The following is an 18,932-nucleotide window of genomic DNA, read 5'->3' on the forward strand; positions in this document are numbered from 1 at the left end:
GTATATGCACTGTGATTTAGATGCATGAAGTTACGATCTGATGGCTTTAAAAGGCTAAATATTGGAAGGACATTGACATTAGTGACCCATGAAGCTGAAAGAATGCCTGCATTGGGCCGCTTTGAGAGGGATCAGTCAGTGTCGCACTGATGGCACCAGGGGTCTGGTTGGGGGGTCGGGAGCAGAGGGGCTCTTTGTCCAGCGTTCCCTGTGGATTCCCCAGGTTAGGGGAGGGAGGGACACAGCCAAATCACATCCAAAGATCCCAGCGAGCCAGCGGCCCCATTCAGTTTCCTTTGAGACCCTGCGCACAAGCCGGAGACTGTTTCAGGAGGTTCCCAGTGAAACCAAAGCCCGCTCCCCTTGTGTACGGCCACAAAGAGCACCAGTGTGCCCCTACCCCACGCAGACACTGAGCTGAAGTGGCCCTGTTCACTGTTAGCCCCTGGCTGGAGTCTCTCCTTGCTATAGGCATAATATATACAATGTAAACATACATGAAAAAAATATATCCAATGTATATGATCATACACTCTCAGTTCTTGCTTAAAGCTTCCACTGAAAGGAACAGCTCTGAGCCCCAACCCAACCAGCTCTAGATTATGTAACCATATTTATTTAAGTTAAACACAGACAGATTTTTTTTTGGACATATAATCCGGTGCTACACACTAAAAAGCACACAGCCAGCAGCTACACCTGAAATAATTATTCATCACCAAAATATACAATCTATTCTCATTGTTTGTCTTGCGTCAAGATCCATTCAGCATTTTTTTCATGTATATAAAGAAGGCACCATTTTTGGAAACAGACAGGGTGTGTAAAATTTTGCAAAACTTGCAAAAAGTTTGCAAGTGATCACAACAATTGACAGTATATCACAGGTGCCTTTCACAACACTTTTTGAGTGTGATCATTACAAACCAAAATATTGTTTCAACGAATAATTTATATAGTGCAATCTACTACCACAGCTAGTTAAGGCTACAAAGTAGCTGTGACATGCTAAATAGTTAGAGTGTTTATTTTAATACTAAAACAGACATGAAAAAAGACATGTAAGAGCTTGGACGTATTTAGATCTCAGTCAACAAAGATTCAGTGTACCAAGTTAGAAACTGAACAGCATATGTTGCTGACAAGTCGTGAAAAATGGCTGCCATGTCAGTGGTTCCTCCTTGGGGAGCAGTGAGGTTAATGCAACTTCCATGCAGAAAGTGCATCGGTCACCTTCATCTCCCAGTAAACTATCAATTATACATTTCTGGCCAGGTTGCTCACAGGTCGAAAGCACCGCTGGCTGCTGTGGTTGTTTATATAATACATAAAAAGGGATGTCTTGTGCACTGTCGTGTCTGACTAAAACACTCGCCAATGGGCAAGGCCCTTGGAGAGCCCAGGTCAATCCAACAGCTCAAGGCCCGGCCAATCACAGTCACCGCTTCCATCCTTTTCTCATTCACGCCTTATCTCCGGTGCTGTTTATAGAGGCGAGAGAGGTGTGAGAACATCACACCTGGGGAACAGGTGACAATCAGAAAGCAAACACGCGAGAAGCGCCATTGCAGGGGCGGACATGCTACTGCTGCATGGTGGACGCATCCTGATTGGGGGGGGGTGCAAAGTGGGGGCTGATGGGAAGAGGCTGTACCTTGACATTGGTCACCATTTAACACGCAGTCGGAGGGGAGACGGCCTGAAGCTAAGCTAACGATCCCCATCAGGTGCAACCGCCGGTCAGTCATAATTCAGGGAGAGAGAAGCAAACTACTGAGACAAAAAGGGGGAAAGGTTGAGGCAGGACTGCCTGAATGCTGAGTATGCTCCAGGAGAGGGCATCTGGGTCGTCATCAGTCATACTGGCAGAATTATCCAGGCTGAGTATGCAGAACCACTGTGAAGGCACCAGCGAGCAGACTGCCAATGGTGAGTAGATGATTTTGCCTTAACCACTTTCTACTGGCTCCAGTAAAATGCAGCTGACCAACAACAGCATAGTTAATGTGAAGAGAGAGCCACAGAGGAAGAGTGACAAAGCACAAGGAAAAAAAAAGACAGAAAGAGAGGAGAGTGTAAATATCTGGAAATATCCAGCTGTATGAATGGATATAATTGTAACCCATTTAAGATGCTCTGGATAAGATTGTCTGCTAAATGACAATAATGTTATGTAATGTAATGAGTGAAATTAAGAGAGAGTGAAAGGGAGAAAGAGAGAGAGAGTACATGTGAGTGACAGGGTGAGAGAGAGAGGCAGAGGGGGAGTGAGAAAACAACGTTTCACTTCACTTCTCCTCTCTGGAAACAGTACAGCGCTGTGCACTTCTCCCAGACCTCATGGGAAAGCCGTTTAAATGTTAATATCTCTAGACCTCGGGGATCTCTTCTGGGTAAGTCGTTCACAGTAAGCGTATTCTCCCCCACGTTAGCAGGGAGTATCGAAGCACAGGACAGAGAGAGAGCGAAAGTGGACACAGTAGCGGCAGGCTGAATGACAGCTTCACGGGAGGCTACGATTAAGCACCAGCAGCTTCTTGTTACTAATAAATTGAAAGCAGATGTTGGCTGTGCCGCCTCTGCTAGCCCGCACATCCATCACCAGGCAGTCACTGTACACCTGGTTAAGGAAGTGTGCGCCAATTAAGGGCTCATTCAACTAATTAAACAATAATACATTGTGAGGAAAAAAACAGAGTTTCATACACCTCATCCACCTTTCATACATATTCATTCCTGCCTAGAAAACTAAATTATTCATTTATAAATATTTCACAATGTACAAATGTATTGCTGCTCATATAGCGTTCAATTCATAATTCTATAATGGCACGGAAACCTGCAATGACAACACTCAATATAATTCCATGCATATTAGTTCAATGAATCAACTAAATCTCATATTCTCATATTCTGAATCTAAATAGTATATGTATATTTTCTTACCAGGGCAAGTGGGCAGGCTTGTTTCTAAGCCCGTTTGCTGGATACGATTTAAGAGTTGAGGAAATCGCACGCAGTTACAAGCAAAGCAAGGCAAATATTGAAGTCTGCCAAGACGTGCTCCCTCCTTCAGAACATCTTCACAGCGAACTAAGATCCACAACTCTTATGCTTTCATCACGTTGTTAACGATCAACATTTTAGGTCAAAACTGCAAATATACTTATTGCAACTTAAAACTTAAGTAACACGGGAAAACTAACAACAAAGCAAGGAAAACCAACAAATAAAATTACTACAACTGCTATTGCTGTTACTAATTTTAAGAAGAAATTAAAGGCGCGACGTACAGCTTATCGGTTGCAATCAAGTGTTTTTCCTGCTTATATAACGCAGCAATTAATGAGGGATAATACAGTTACCACTACTTCCAAGTTGTGCGTAAAAAAAGAACAGATAAAAAGATCGGTAACTGTTCTACTGAAGCTGCCGGCGATGTTAAATTAAAGTGCACGTTAAAAAAAAACATAGCTTGCTTCTTGTTTAACCTGCTGCATTAAAAAAAAACGTTAAACAAGTAACCGGCGAAACTGATACATTGATCTCTGTTCTCTCCCGTTATGCAACCATATCAATCAAAGTATCCACAGAATCTCTCGGGCCCACCGATCTGTATGCACCTGGGGATTCGCTCACTCACCTGGGTACTCTACAGGGCAGAACGGAGCCGTCGCCACCTGAATGGGACAGGTAAAGTACTCCACTGCAATTCGCACAAAAATCCGGGCCAAAAAAAAATCAATGATATCCACCTCTCGATCATACACCTTAGAACACACGCAAATCTCGGGTCAATTATTTATGACGATCAACAGGTTTAAAAATATTAACGCAACGAGCAGTAAATTATCTTTTTTGTTGAGTTTAGGATGCTCCGCGCTGTTGTTCCTCCATGGAGTGTTCTACTGGCAGCTGCAGCAGGTATTAAATCCAGGCAAAGGGGGTTAAAGACGAGATCCCACCCCCTCTGAAATAAGAGCGGAAGGGAGCCGTTTTACTTTTTGGAAAGGGGGGCCGGGCTCTTGGTTGTAATGTCTTAATATTGTTGCTTTTTTGCTGAGAAAACAATTAACAGGGGCATTGTCTGACAGGCAATTTTGGCGTGGGAACATGAGAATTTCTTTCTTTTTTAACTCTCTTAATATCACAAAAGTTTTTCAGCTAATTTAATCCTAAATGTAGTTGTATGACTAAATGTGGAAGCATTTGCGAGCAACGTCTACAAGGTATTGCTGACAGGGTACTCTGTTTAAACGAAAATGCTGTTAAATCAATTCGGTTATAGCCATGCCGCCTCTCACGTGTTGAGAACAATGAATCAGACGCAGCGGTCCGGCTCCGCCGCCCTCACGCGCCCCCGGTGTGAAATGCCAGCGGGTCTGCGTGCCTGACACCGTGACCCCTCAGCGAAATTCTCATTTACTGATCCCTTGGCACCATGGTGCTATCGGAATCTCTATACAGGAACAGACATCTCAAGTATTCTGTAAATCCTCTTGTAATATACGTTCGTATGTTTGACTGTGTGATTTTCTATGTATGTGTCTACATATGTTTATGAGTTATTTTTATGACTGTCGAACTACTGCACGGACTGTAGTTGTATATTACATTTAATAATGTGAGCCAAAGATTCAGTAGGTCAGGCTGGTTAGTGAAAATATAGTTTCCATTTCACACAACTGGTTATATCACTGCAAAAAAAGAGACCTGTCTCTGACTGATATTAAGAAAATCATGTCTGAGACCAGATATACTTACTGTACCAGTCATCTGATTTTTCTGTGCTCGATCAGGAGGGTATGGAAATAATTGGAATGCACGGGTTCTGATGGTGTCCAATGGCTGCCACAAAGCCCTCCATTTCTCTAAACTTCAAGTCTCTGTTCTGGTTAAGCTCTCTGGCATGCAGCGTGTTTGAGAGTGTTTGCAGTTGTAAAAGGGCAATAGCAATTAATGGCCTTCGATGTTTAAAATAGGACCCTGCTGTCTAATATTTTTTCCCCTTGCCTTCCTTTCTTCATGACAGTTCGACCGTTCTTATTGGTGGAAATTTTCTACATTCTACAAATTATGAGTCACATTCCATAGCTGAACCCCAGTGATTTATAAAAAAAGGAGGTCTCCCTCTATTTAATGAACTCAGTTTGAAACCTCAAGCCTTGAATCATTACAACTAAAAACTCTGATGTGATTTTAATTGCCCTGGAAGGTACAAGTAAACAATAATACATTTGCCAGATCAGCATTTTTTATGTTGCTGTAAAATAATTGATCACATGTACAGTTGTAGAAAATGAATAACTGTTTATTTGTTTGACATATGTTTTTAATCAGAATGTCTTACAGCATAAGGTTATCATGACAGTGTTGTGGATATCACAGGAGCAGCAGGTAATTATGTAATTACAGAGTGGAACACCATAGCTACAGAGAAAATATTGTTTTGGCAGTGAACTTTAGTTTGCAAAGTTTGTAAATGATGAGTGTCATGGAAAAATTGTCCCAATAAAAGGAAGTGAACTTCTGATTTTGAATGACCGATGGAATGAAAACCTTAAGGTGATTGTTGTGTGTTTGATGTCAGGACTGGAGAAATTCAGCTGGAAGTAAAAAAGAAATATAGGTTTTGAAGAGTTTTTGCAGTGCAGGAGTAATACAAGCTACTTTGTATTTTTTCACAGCTGCCACTGACAGGGGTGCCTAGGCAGAGTTCCCACAGTTATGCATGTGTGGAAACCAAAATACTTTTACAAAATACACGCAGTTTACCCGATTGATTGACAAAAAGTACGATATGTTTGCCTGGAATTTTACCAATATGAACGTAATCACCTGCAGTACAGCACATATTGTTTTTTGCAGCCGGCTTCCAAATTAATATCTTGGAGACTTTCTTTATCTATTGTATTGAGTCATCTAGTACAGCACTGATGTGGCTTTCATCATCTGACTCCCTTGTGTAAATCATGGGAACAGGTTTAGCTTTAGTAAATTGTTTTTTTGTTGTTGTTTGTTTGCTTTTTGTACAGTTTGTTTCCTGGAAGATTTTGCAGCCCTCTTTTATTCATGTTTCATAAGAACTTTTTCCAATTGCAACCTCTTAGGAGGGTCAGGGAGGATTGTTGGTGCTTTAGGATTGGCAAGTGTGGACACTGCACTTACATACCCTTCATTTTGTGGGGATTTATTTTGCTGTGACATCATTGTGGGGAAATGCTGAAGTGTTAGCTCAGTGTGGCGGGACACTGACTTTAGCATTAGCTGTGGTAGATTCAGGTTGCATATTGACGCAAGACATTGGGTAGCCTTGTCCCATGCCCAGTGATACATGTTACCCTACAGTGCCATCATAAGAAAATCATTTACTCGGTACCCTAGAGCTATTCCCTTGTTCGATCCATAACTCCACGTTGTTGATAACATTCCTTCATAATAACATCCTTAAATTTGCATACTGTAAAATGCAGCCTTACTATTATATATTCCCCTTTAGATGCAGGAGGCATTACATCACTGCCTCTGTAAAGTTACTTTAAATGATTGAAATCACTATATTTAATGCATTTCATTTACCACATATGCAGTGTTTGGCAGCTTGGTTACCTGGAAGCTTACGCTTGTTGCATCCACAACTGAATGTTCAGCTTTTTTGTTGATTGCTTCTTTATTTTTAAACAGGATATAAGCATGTTACATGAAAAAGCAGGTAGTATTTCTGAATAATGTTTGCCTAATTCTTTTGGGACTTTGGTAAAACAACACTAATATCAGATAAACGCTGATATCAAATCACATGACACTTAAAAAAAACACCCTAAAGCGAACTGGTGGTTCCCATTTCAAACTGTAACGAAGAATCTATGTATGAATGATATGTGTTTTCATGTCTGCACACACTTTAGGCTGGAAATGGTGCTACCCAGAAGTACCATCTTTTCCATATGTGCACAGTTTGATCACTGACACCATATTGTTGAGAATCTTTTATAAACAGTGCGTGTGTGTTTCAGACATGTTGGCCCTTAAAATATTAATGATGCTCTAACAAATGTCAAGAACTTAAGGCCCATAATCAATTTTTATTCATCAAAGAGCACAGAGACTTGAAGAGAGCGCAGTAAAGGGGTTAGTGGTAATATTCTCAATTTCATTCCATTTCCACTGTGATTCCCTTGGCCTCCTTCGAAGTGACCACCAAAGCCTAGTTGTATTAGAATTTCTCCACAGGAGTGTGGTATTTTTTTTACATTTTAATCTAAAACAGTCGCTGCCAATATTTTCCACTCCAAGTTGATCTATATTTAGAATGTCCAAAAGAAAGATAGATAACTTTTTGTACAGCCATTGGGCTCGTATATAAAGTCATTTTCTTCAAACCTCTTTTATTTTCTGGCAGATTAATGGATTTGGTGTACTGTAACACTCAAAATGAAAACCAAATTTTGGGGGGCATAAAAGTAGTTTAACTGCGAGAGCATGAAAAGGGATAGAGGATTTCTGTTTATAAAGGCCATTATCAATCGGAGGGATCTGTGGGTCTCATGGAATGCATTAATGTCTGCTGTGTGGAGGCTAAAATGTGAACCATCTGACAGCGGCTACATGGGAAGGGTGCGAAAAGTGTGGGGTGTGTTACCCTTGTGCTTAATGGAGGGGGCTTCTGCTGTCCCTGTATTTCACTAGCCAGAAATGGAACACTAATGGGCACTTGTATTCCCTGACTGTCTGGGTCACTCACCTCAAAGTGGAAAATATTTCAGATATTTTGTTGTATACTTCCTGCCTTTTTACTTTTTCCACTCAGATGGTAAAGCTTGTTGGGTACATATTTTATCTCAGTGTGCTCTTAGATACATTAAATAGAGAGATGACAGCTGAAAAATGCCCCTGTCAAAATGTAAAGAATCTGTTCTGGGACATGTCAGCGTAGAATTGGATTTAGAGTAACAAGAGGCTAGATTTAATCTAGGCAGAAAGTGATAGCTTTTTCGCAATACATCATTAAGCTGAGGCAGTTTTAACACACATATTTAATCTTGACAATACAAACACACTGAAAAAACAGAAATTACATTAAGAAATGTTCCCTGCAAAAATAACAGCAAGGAAGTATCAGTGCCATGAGAGCATCATAAATTAAGATGATGTTCATAACTTGTGCTAAGTTAAGAACTTGTGCTAAGATTGAGCGTAAGAACATAAAATAAATATTTGTTATGAAAGTGAATTTGTTGACCCTTATAAGCTTAAAAGAAGAATTAGTTCAGTTCTGATGTTCCAAACATGTTAATGGTGGTGATGGTGAACGAATTCACTCCTGACACAATGTGTTCTTTTCCTTCAGCAAACTGAATCAGAGCTTGTCACAGCAGCCCGGAGTGACACGCGATTCAGTGAGACAGTACCTGCAGTATTGCCCAGACCAGTCGGTTCTCATTCTGCATGCCAAGGTAGCGCAGAAATCGTATGGCAACGAGAAAAGGTGAGACAGCGTTTGCCTTATCAAACGCACCCCCGGATACTTTAACGGCGAGCCGTAAACTAATTGTGACCCAGTCTCCGATCCACTGAACTTTTTGATGTGTTAGGAAGCTGTCGATTTTATACTCAGGGTAATAAAGTAACTGTAAGAATGAAGTCATGTTTAGGCTGCTTCTGAGTGCTGTTGGAACATGAAGTGTGTGTTTCCCCAGGTTTTTTTGTCCTCCTCCATGCGTCTACCTCAGTGGACTGGGGTGGAAACTCAAACAGGACAATCTGAAAGGTCAGACTCTTCACAGAATAGAAGAAAGAAAGACAGCGTGTCATTAAAGATGCTTATCAACCTGTTATTAGTGCTTTAGTGCCTAACCTAGCCATCACAACCCAGCTAAAGGTAATGGAGAAATCATTACAGATGAACACAAATTAGATCATGAAACTGTTATTTTTGTGAAGTGCCAATGCCTTGTAATAAAGTCAATTCAAAACATTCATTCAAAACTGGCATACATAAGATTGTTTAATAGACTTTAATAGACCAGAGTTTAATGCATTTATGGGACTGAATGAAGAAAAAATTAATAGAAAGAGGCCTGTCATAAAGTCTTATTTAAAAGTTGCATGTGCAGTTACCACATGCTGCTACAAAGACTACACTTGCTAATAATTTCACATTTGTGCGGTAACAGTTTGACACGCCCCTGGCCTCATTTCAGTTAGACACCTCCCACAATAAACTGCGGTCTGTGACTTTGAACATACAACAGACATGACTGGAGAACCAGAAAATGCCCTGTGGAGGGTGGAAAAATCATAACCAGCAGAGCTGTAAATATTAATGATCCCATTATGTCTTCCAATGCATTACTTTGCATTACCCCCTCCTGTGTTTTGTTTTAGCCTCTGGTCTGGGGGACTCCAGCAGCCGCATCTGTGGCTACATGGGGCTAGATAACGCTGGAAGTGCTCAGATGGATACCTTTAAGCTCACCTTTGAGGATCAGCCTGATACCAAGGTGAGATTGAGAGAATCAAAGAGATTCGGCTTCTTAAAAAGAAAAAAATTCAGCTGCTTAAAAAGTTATTTACCTGTCTGTACATTCCAGTTTTCTCATACAAACATGTCAAAAAACATGGATAGATTATCTGAGGCACTTAAACTTCTAAAGATGAAGATAATGGTCTTACAGTGAATTGATGGAAATTTGGCCAAAAGGCGTGATTATGTACTTTCAACCTCTCTTACAGAAGTTCGCCTGCGCAAAGACACTGTACATATCTGATGCTGACAAAAGAAAGCATTTTCGTCTGGTCCTGAAGCTTTTCTTCAGCAACGGGCAGGAGATCGGCTCCTTCTACAGTAAGCTGATCAAAGTGATCTCCAAGCCCTCTCAGAAGAAGCAGTCGATGAAGAATGCTGACCGTGAGTGTTCCGGGGTGTCACAGCCGCGGGTCACGTCAGATAGGGCGCACAGCCCTATATGGAAAGCACGCTGTTCCCGGCCAGAGCAGACAGTTGACCTACTGATCTGGGAGCCCACACTAAGTTTCCAATGTTTACATCTGTTGTTCCTTCCCAAGTTAAAAGAAAGGTGCCATAAGCGTTTGACAGCTGAGATCACAAGTGAGGTCACGTCGAATTCCTCACGTTGCCGTGGGAATAAACGCATACAATACATAGCTGTGATCTGTGAATGAATGTGAGAGGCACATGATTTTTTTTCTGATGCTTTGTCATCTGTGTTAAATGTCTTGGTGTGTGTGTGTGTGTGCATGTATGTGTGTCTGCAGTGTGTATTTCTTCAGGATCGAAGGTGTCGCTGTTTAACCGGTTGCGTTCCCAGACCGTCAGCACACGTTACTTGGCTGTGGAAGGCGGAGCTTTTGTAGCCAGTGCAAGGCAGTGGGCAGCCTTCACTGTCACTCTAGGTATGAAACATTTTCTGTTGGCTTACCCTGGATACAGAGTTCATTAACCACACAATTTAATGGAACATCAATTTAAAAGCATAATTTGATAATGATTACTATAGATACATTTCTGTCAATGGGAAATTTTATTTGTGGATGTATTCACCTGTTTCGCGCTGTAGACATTATCAATTGTATTACCAATAAAAACTGAATCCTAGCAAGCCCTTTTATTGTAATTCAGTCGGTAGAAGGGTTAACTCTATGGAACAAATAATCACATAATCATATCTGAAAAATTCAAGTCACGTTAACAAGACAAATATACTTCACTTTTACTGTCAAATACTTCACTTTCAAATACACTTCACTTTTAATGGGTATGCGTGGTTGCACATAAATTATTAATCATGTGAGAGATGTAAATTTTGCAGGCTTTGATTGTTGCTGCAGCTGATGAGTTTAGATAATTAGGCCAATGCTGAGCTACAAATGACATCATATTCTAAAAGTTTATTGAAATATAGAGCTTGCATTTGGCCTTCAGGCAGCACAGTCGCACAGTTTGCCATGAGTGAGGGCAGAGGGTAGAGCTTTTTATTGCCTGTCTGTGTGTGCGCAGTTGATGAGCAGCAGACGGACCAGGGGGAGTATTTATTACGGGACGGCTACATCTGCTACGGCTGCGTGGTCCAGCTCGTCTGCACCGTCACCGGGGTGGCACTGCCCCCTATGGTAAACACACCCCTCACGGCTCAAACTTCCGCCAGGTGCGGTCCATTTATACCCACGTGAGTGTGGGAACAAATGGATCCAACGGTCTGCTCAGAAGAACGTGCTGCGCTGAAGTTCATAAGGGCAACTTAACTTTACTTTTTCCACATTTGATGTTTAAACAGAGTGATAATGTGGCCTGGTGGGGGGGGGGAATATGTATTTACCCACAAAATGAACCACAATTGTGCATAATGACTGTGGGTTCCTAATGGAACACATTTCATACTGTAGCTACTCTCTGACCAACTGTACTTGGATGTTCTGAGAGCGCAAATTTATGGAATTTCCAAACCATTGTGAACGATTTGATGAAATAATTGCTTGACGATGCTCTCACACAATGGTGGAATGCAACATTCTAGAAACATTTCGGCCCAGCATGTGGTGTAATGGTTTAGGTCTGCGAACTCTGCACTCCGGGTCATGGGCGTGATTCCCAGGAGGCACCCTGCTTTTGTACTTTTGAGCAGAGAACTTCGCCTTAGTTGCTCCTGTGAAAATCCAGCTGTATAAATCGGCAACAGGATGTGTACGATGAAAAATTGCTTTTGTCATCATTATGGCAAAACACAGAAGGGGTTTTGTTGTAATGCTGTGACATTCAGATGTGTTATATAACACAAAAATGAAAGCAAAAAGTCTAAATCTGTCTTTATTACTTCTTACAATATATAGCCATTTTCTGCAGCAGAACAGAAATGCTATGATTTCAATAGAAATAACCTAATGGAAACCTTCTTATTCATTCATATTTTTACAACTTTTGAGTGGATATATTGATCTCTAATATGTTATGGAATGACGTATATCAAAATTCTGATAATCTCAATTAGATTACAGTATGCTGTGTATTTTACTGCCTGTTATTGTATTACTGCAGCAAAGAGGAGCCGTCGTGGAATTTCCACAGCACAAACTGCTGATTAACCTCTATTCTGAGACCCCGCACTGCAGCTATGAAAACATCCAGCATTTCTGGGGGAAATGCATACCTTTATTATATACCTACAAAGGTTGTTTTAATTTAAGTAATTGCTGACTGGTTTGTTTTATAGGGTGGTTGTATATTTTCAGGGCTCGTGCTGGACAGGGTCTCGGGCCACGTTCTCTCCCTCTGTTTACACACGCGGCAGACAGCCTCTGCTACGGTTTCCGAGGAAGAAGAAATTCACTGTGGGGCCCCTGCGGCGCTGTGGTGTGGTGTCTCGGTGCAGCTTTCTGAGCTTGAGCGTTAAGCCGCTTGGCGGGCCCGGCCGCCGGGCTTTGGGCAGGGGGGCCTGTGTGGGCGATGGGGAAGTGATGATGATCCAGCGTCAGACCTGAGATGTTAGTGCGGTTGTGTGTGCGCTAACCCCCTCCCACCCCCCCCTTGAAAGACAGAAATAGCACTGCCTACCACATGCAGCCCACCCAATTGCCAGTTGACAACTTAAACAAAAATAAAGATATCTTTTAAGATGTAGGGGTACAAAGGGTCATTCATCTGATTTATCCGTTTGGTAGAGCCATCGCGTTGTGACTTTTGCCATTACTTCCTTTGGAGGTGATCCGGAAAGTGAACAAGCAGCACGCTATTCTGGATGTGGACGAGCCGGTCTCCCAGCTGCACAAATGCGCTTTCCAGTTCAAGGACAGCAACAAAATGTACCTGTGTCTCTCCAATGAGAAAATCATACAGTTCCAGGTAAATATCGATAACCAAAAATGTTTCTTTTATACATGACTAAAAAAAAATCAAAATATAAATATGTTATGTTTAATTGCCATTTAAATATAATTTAAATATAAATATGTATGTGTAAATATGTTTTCTGATAGTGTTTGAAAATTATTAATTGAACCCACTCTTGGTGGGGTCAAATTAAGTTTTTCTATTACTATCTTTATTGAAGATATGTTATATGTTTTTGATAAAATACTGACTAGTGCTGTGATAGTCTGAATGAGGTCTGAGTCAGCACTGGATCAACAAACCACCCAGACCAGTGAGAGAAATTGCCACTTGGCCCATTCAACAAGTATACCAAGGCGTGCGTCAGAGACATGTGGAATGTGTGTGGGTAGTTTCCAGTGGAAACAAGAGGAGGCCCAGGTTGTAAGCTCAGTGTGGGTCCTCCCAGGCATCTCCCTGCCAAAAGGATCCCAGCAGAGAGGTGCTTAACGACGGCTCCTGTTGGACCATCATTGGCACCGAAACAGTGGAGTACACCTTCAGCGAGAGCCTCGCCTGTATTCAGAGTGCTGTCACCCCAATCCCCATCATCAACAGCTTGGAGGTGAGGCCTGCAGGCACATTTCCATAGAAGATAATGAGAAATTACTTCTCACAGTGTCACAATTCATACAGCAATTATTGTGAGGCCTGCTTCTGCATACATTGTGACTGATTTTGTTTGTATTTAAAAGCTTAATGGAGGTGGCCACGTAGCCATGCTAGAAATCCATGGGGAGAACTTTGGCCCACATCTGAAAGTGTGGTTTGGAAATGTGGAGGCAGAAACCATGTTCCGGTGAGTCGTGGCTGACAGTGATACATCACACAACAAGAGAAACAACGGACAATAAATAATTTAATTAATTAAATGACTGCAGGCTACACAGAAGACAAACCTGCTCTGAAAGCTTAAATCTTCCTGAACTCTGAACAAACTTAAAAATGGTCAAATGCAGCAGTCACACTTGTATAATAAAACATGACAGGAATGGTAATGGAGGCAGTCTTGCTGCTTTTTCCATGAGCATCATGGTTCTTAAGTGTGTACTGAAGAGTAACTAACTGAAATAAATAGGAAGTGTTTTCAATGTGTTCTTGGAGAATTATTTGAGTGATCTCTACTGATCAAGAATGACATCAGTATGTAGGGTGATATGAAAAGGAGGAGCTTGGTAGCAATAAATTCTTATCTCGCTAGCCTAGCTGTCAATAAGGAACTACATGGATTGTGTAGCTCTCTGCCAAATGGGCAGTTGTGCAACGGTACATTCCATTGAATGGGTAGCTCAGCCTTTTTGTGAAGTTCTGTTGAAGTTCTGTGGAAGGGGAGACCGTTCCACAGAACAGCATGGGACTGGTTTGTTTCTCGGCAAGTAATCCGTAATCATCTCTTTACAATACCCCTGCTTGCTAAAAAAACATACTTTTTAGCTATTCTTCTAAAGTCATGGTAAAAAAACAGCACAGAAAGGAAATCCTTTCTCAAGAGCACTTCGCAAATCTGTCCGCAGCTTGTGAATCCCTGAGACTGTGTGAATGGCGGTTGTTGTTTTTCTTGTGTCTTCGCATGGTTGCAGGACCCCCAAGTCCATGTTGTGTGTGGTGCCGGACGTGTCAGTGTTCAGTGGGGAGTGGAAGTGGATGAGGCAGCCCATCACTGTCCCCCTGTCTCTCATCCGATTGGATGGCCTGATCTACCGCAGCACCTTCACCTTCACCTACACCCCCGAGCACAACCCCCCCTCCCAGCCCGGAGCCGCCCCAGAGTGTCCCGCCGATTCCGACGCACTGATAGACTCCATCCACCAGGAGTTCACCCGCACCAACTTCCACCTCTTCATGCAGAGCTAGCCCCGTGATTGGCCCGTTTCCTCCCAGCCACATTCCATGCTGCCACAACTTTCGCGTCAAATAAAAAGTGTCGCATACTCCTCGCTAACCGGCTCGGGGGCCGCTCGTGAAAAAATTAAATGAAAACACATTGAAGCCAGGGCACCAGACTAAATGGAATTAAAAACAGAGGCCTAAATGTTTTTTTTTTAAAGAAAAAATGACTGACAGGGAAAAAGAGAAAGCAATTCATAAAGGGGAAACTCTAGAGGAGGAAGCTTTTCCTGGAAATACGACTGCAGGGCGGTAGCAGGAAAACGATATCGTGGATGTGGGAGAAAGAAATGTCATGAGACGGGTGTCCGCTCCATGCTGTGAACACAGCTCCTGGATTCTGCTTTGAGTTTTTGTTTTGAAATGGAGAAGGGGAGGTCAGCAATCCAAAGATGTGGTTTTCAAATGCTGGGCTGCGCACTGTATGGAATGGAATACCGCCACTCATTTACCATAAGATGTTCTTAGTAATTATGAAACATTCATGAGGGGTATTCTATAAGGCACCGTGCTCATCTTACCAAATAAAGTTGAAAAACAGGTCAATGTAGCAACGCTACAACCAACAGGATTACAGCAACAGAGTGGTGCCACTCTGGGCCTGCTGAGATCCATTAGAGCATTGTGGTCAAACTACAAAGTGATTTTTGGACAGGCAGATTGTACCACCAGTTATTTAAACTTTTCACCCGACTAACAAAACCAATGTATTGGCATATTCACCTAAGTCTCTCACAATCTAGCCTTCTGCCTGGGAATTGTACATCTTTGGTGCATTAACTGTATGTAACGCAATGGGAGAAAGCAGATTTATGAATGAATTGATTTACTGTTAATTGTTAGTTCATCCTCAGAATGTGTCTTGTGTAATTAAAACTAATTATATTTATTAAAATCTGAGTTCAGTAAGCCCATGTCTGCATACTTCAGACTTCATCATTTCAAACATTTCTTGTAAAAGGAAAATTCGATACCTACTCTTCTGTCCGGTTAACTGACAAAGATCACTTTTTATGAAAGTGGAAATACCCAACATGCATATTGTAATATCTTAATGTAAATATTTGTGTCATATCAAATTTGTATTTGAGATATCAATTAAACAATTATTTTAATAACAGCAGCTATCGGTTCACTTTTCATATGCTTATGTACTATAGCAATACATTATTATCTTTCAAAATGTTATCTGAAATTGTCAAGTATTATTGCCATGTTGCAACATTAATTAGACATTAGCATTAAAAATATTAGCATTAAATATAGTTTTCATAATCTTTAGGGAAGATTCTCAAGGAGCTGTAATTATTAGAATAAATTTTAAAATAGTAGTTTGCCATTGGCATTGCACAATTAGAGTCTCTTCTTTTCTGCTTTTCTTCTGAATGAGTTGGTTAAGGTACCAAAAGTCATAATACATAACTCAATTGAATTGGAATGCATTCTTACCAGAAGTTATTCACATTTTCTGTGAAAGCACTGAATATGTATTGAATGCTGTCTCAACTGTATTTAAATTGCATTCATCAATCAGGTAAACACTATTTGCCTAAATTTGTCCTAACCCTAACCCTAACTCTAACCCTATCCCTATTCCTAACCCTAACCCTAAACCTAAATTTTGACAAGTGAGTCTGTCAAAGATCTCAATTTCTGAATCCAACTAGGCACTGCAATAAATGGTTTTGAATTTGTGGTCACACTGTGAATGACATACTGTATGTAGATTAGATGTGGTCTTTGACTATTTTAGCATTAAGTTACACTCTTCTGTAGTTGCTATTTGTTAACATGAAATTTCCATTGGGTTTGTGTAACATGGAGCTTTGCTGTGTCGCAATCCTGAAAACTTACAAGACACTCCAAATTTAGATATGAAACTTTCGCACAGCTGAATATTTATGGGATCATGTCGTCATTTGTGTTTTGCTGCAAACGCAACAAATCCCATTTTACTTGGAAGTGAAATCCAACTCAATTTCAAAGCTCAACCCTTCATTAAAAGTTAATAAATGACCTTATCCCCAGCAGAAACCCAGCTTTGGTGCAGAAGCTTGGATCTAAAACAAAACAAAACAACAGATGCCATTTCCATCAATACTGTGAAATCATGTAGACACATGCTTACAGAGATAACAATATTTAATATGTCTTCCACAAGGCTGTATAAGCCCTGACATATCTGATGTATCTTGACAGTATAAGTGCTGTATGACAATGCACTTTTTCCTCATTCAGGATAAGGCGAAGAGGAAAAAATTCCTGTGCAGCCAGAAGACTGTCATTTTCGGATTTAATTAAGAATTCCTCTGTGATAGACCTGCATAAAAGTGACTCAGACAAATGCCGCCGATGTTCCAGAGATTAGCGTGTTTGGGATTCTTGGCATTGCATCGTTATCTCCCCTATTTATTAAACGGTACCGGCGGGAAAACCGGAGTCAGACGATTACGAGTGCTGAGAAGATTACAGAGCTCGGAGGACATGTTTGACTGTTTCAGCACAGCTGGGACATCCACCTCAAAGCCGGGAAAGATATTTATCACTTGGGCCTGGGCAGATCAGCATGCCAGCATCAAGAATAATGCATCCTTGTGTTATAAGCTAGCCATGCCATGAGAGTTAAGCACACAGGTCCAAAAAGATGAGTTTGTCATATGGTTTCGTATAGTCACTGCAGTCTCTATCTTATTCCCCTGATTCGCGATGTGCTGTATTTTTTTTTTTTTGTCAACCCAAGATAATCAAAGAGAGAATTAATCAAGCTGGCCTCCGTTGAATGGTTGGATGTCATATGTGTAGGATTTATGCACATACACGTTGAAATAATTACAAAGGGAATTAGCTATAGTTGTAATGAAACCCACTTTGGCTTGTTGAGCATCTTCTCTAAATGTCACCTTCAATTGGATAAGACTGTCATAAGGAAAACATTATGCTCAAAGGTTACATAAATTAGTCATGTTTTGTGGATAGATTTCAAGGGATCCTTATTTGGATAGTTTTGGATCAGTTTTAATTTGCTCCATCTGTACACGGCAAATGTTCATATTGCAGCACATTGATTTAGGTGCCATTCATGTTACTGGATTTTTCAGCTACTCTGTTCATTGGGTCAGAAGGCAGGTGTGACTAGCTGCTGTTTTGGTGTGCAGATGCTGAACCATATGTTATCAGACAAATGTGTTATGCAATCAGTCAAACAGAGGGTTATTACGAGTTAGTGACTCATACAGGAGATCTGTACAGTTGATGAAAAGATGATAGCAACACTGCTTAATTCATGATTTTCAGGTTTGATAGAACGGCTTAAGAGATGGATGCATTTGTACCATGCAAAAGAACCTCTGTATATTTAAATGGTTCTAAGAATGTTTGAATACCGTACTGCATATGTTCCATATAGGAAATAGGGAGGTACAGTGTGGGCCTTCTCCCCTTCTTGGTTTACAAGATAAACGTGCGTGAGATGAAGTCGACTGGCACAGCACATCCCCTCTGAGGTCAAGCTAATCTGTATCATGTGCTCATGGATAAAGAGTTCCTTAAACTGATATCCCCCACCCAAAAGGAAACTGGTGTTGAGGAGGGAACGAGGCGAGAGCCAATGGTGGACTCTCGTGCCTTTTTGAATCATGGAAAAAGGGGAGGTTTTCAGGGAAGAACCAGTCGTCAGAACCTTGCATCTGGACTCCCGAAACGTGGGGACAGTGAAGCCCACTGCGCACCCCCTGCCCAGTGTCAACACCTCTCTTCCCTGTAGTGCAATGTTGAGGCCCCGTGCCTCTGTGCCCCGCTCTCCGAATAAAGGCCTCTCTGTCCGCATAGCCTTGTCCATCAACCTCGCTTTATTCTGACATTTCATCACCCCCGTATCAAACCAGAAAAAAAACCCACCCTAGAACAGAATGTCAGTTCAAAAGGATGTTTGCAGAGGTATCCGCTTAAAAGGAACTGTACAAAGAATCCTAAAATGAGCCTGTGGAAATATTTTAAAAATGTGTGTTATTGTTCTTGTGAGCGTCTGTCGTACGGGGAAGTTAAAGACACACGTTGAGATTTACGGAAGCGTTCGGAGTGCCAGGCTGCACCCTGAGTTCTGATTGGCTGAGGTTTGAGAGGTCATAAACTTATCACAACCAAATTACCACTTGTGACT

The 18,932-nt window shown here is 41.3% G+C and overlaps 1 protein-coding gene across 1 annotated transcript; it reads left to right on the forward strand.

The window, feature by feature from the left end:
* The first annotated feature begins 4,316 nt into the window (after positions 1–4,316).
* On the forward strand, positions 4,317–14,740 carry rbpjl (recombination signal binding protein for immunoglobulin kappa J region-like). Its single transcript, XM_036531789.1, has 11 exons — positions 4,317–4,363; positions 8,351–8,488; positions 8,700–8,770; positions 9,388–9,503; positions 9,736–9,910; positions 10,279–10,416; positions 11,021–11,133; positions 12,719–12,859; positions 13,296–13,451; positions 13,582–13,685; positions 14,467–14,740. Exons 1-11 carry the CDS (start codon positions 4,317–4,319, stop codon positions 14,738–14,740), a joined length of 1,473 nt encoding a protein of 490 aa, XP_036387682.1.
* Positions 14,741–18,932: the final 4,192 nt, after the last annotated feature.

This window comes from Megalops cyprinoides, chromosome 6, assembly GCF_013368585.1.
Source record: "Megalops cyprinoides isolate fMegCyp1 chromosome 6, fMegCyp1.pri, whole genome shotgun sequence".
In the NCBI taxonomy this organism is placed as follows: Eukaryota; Metazoa; Chordata; class Actinopteri; order Elopiformes; family Megalopidae; genus Megalops; species Megalops cyprinoides.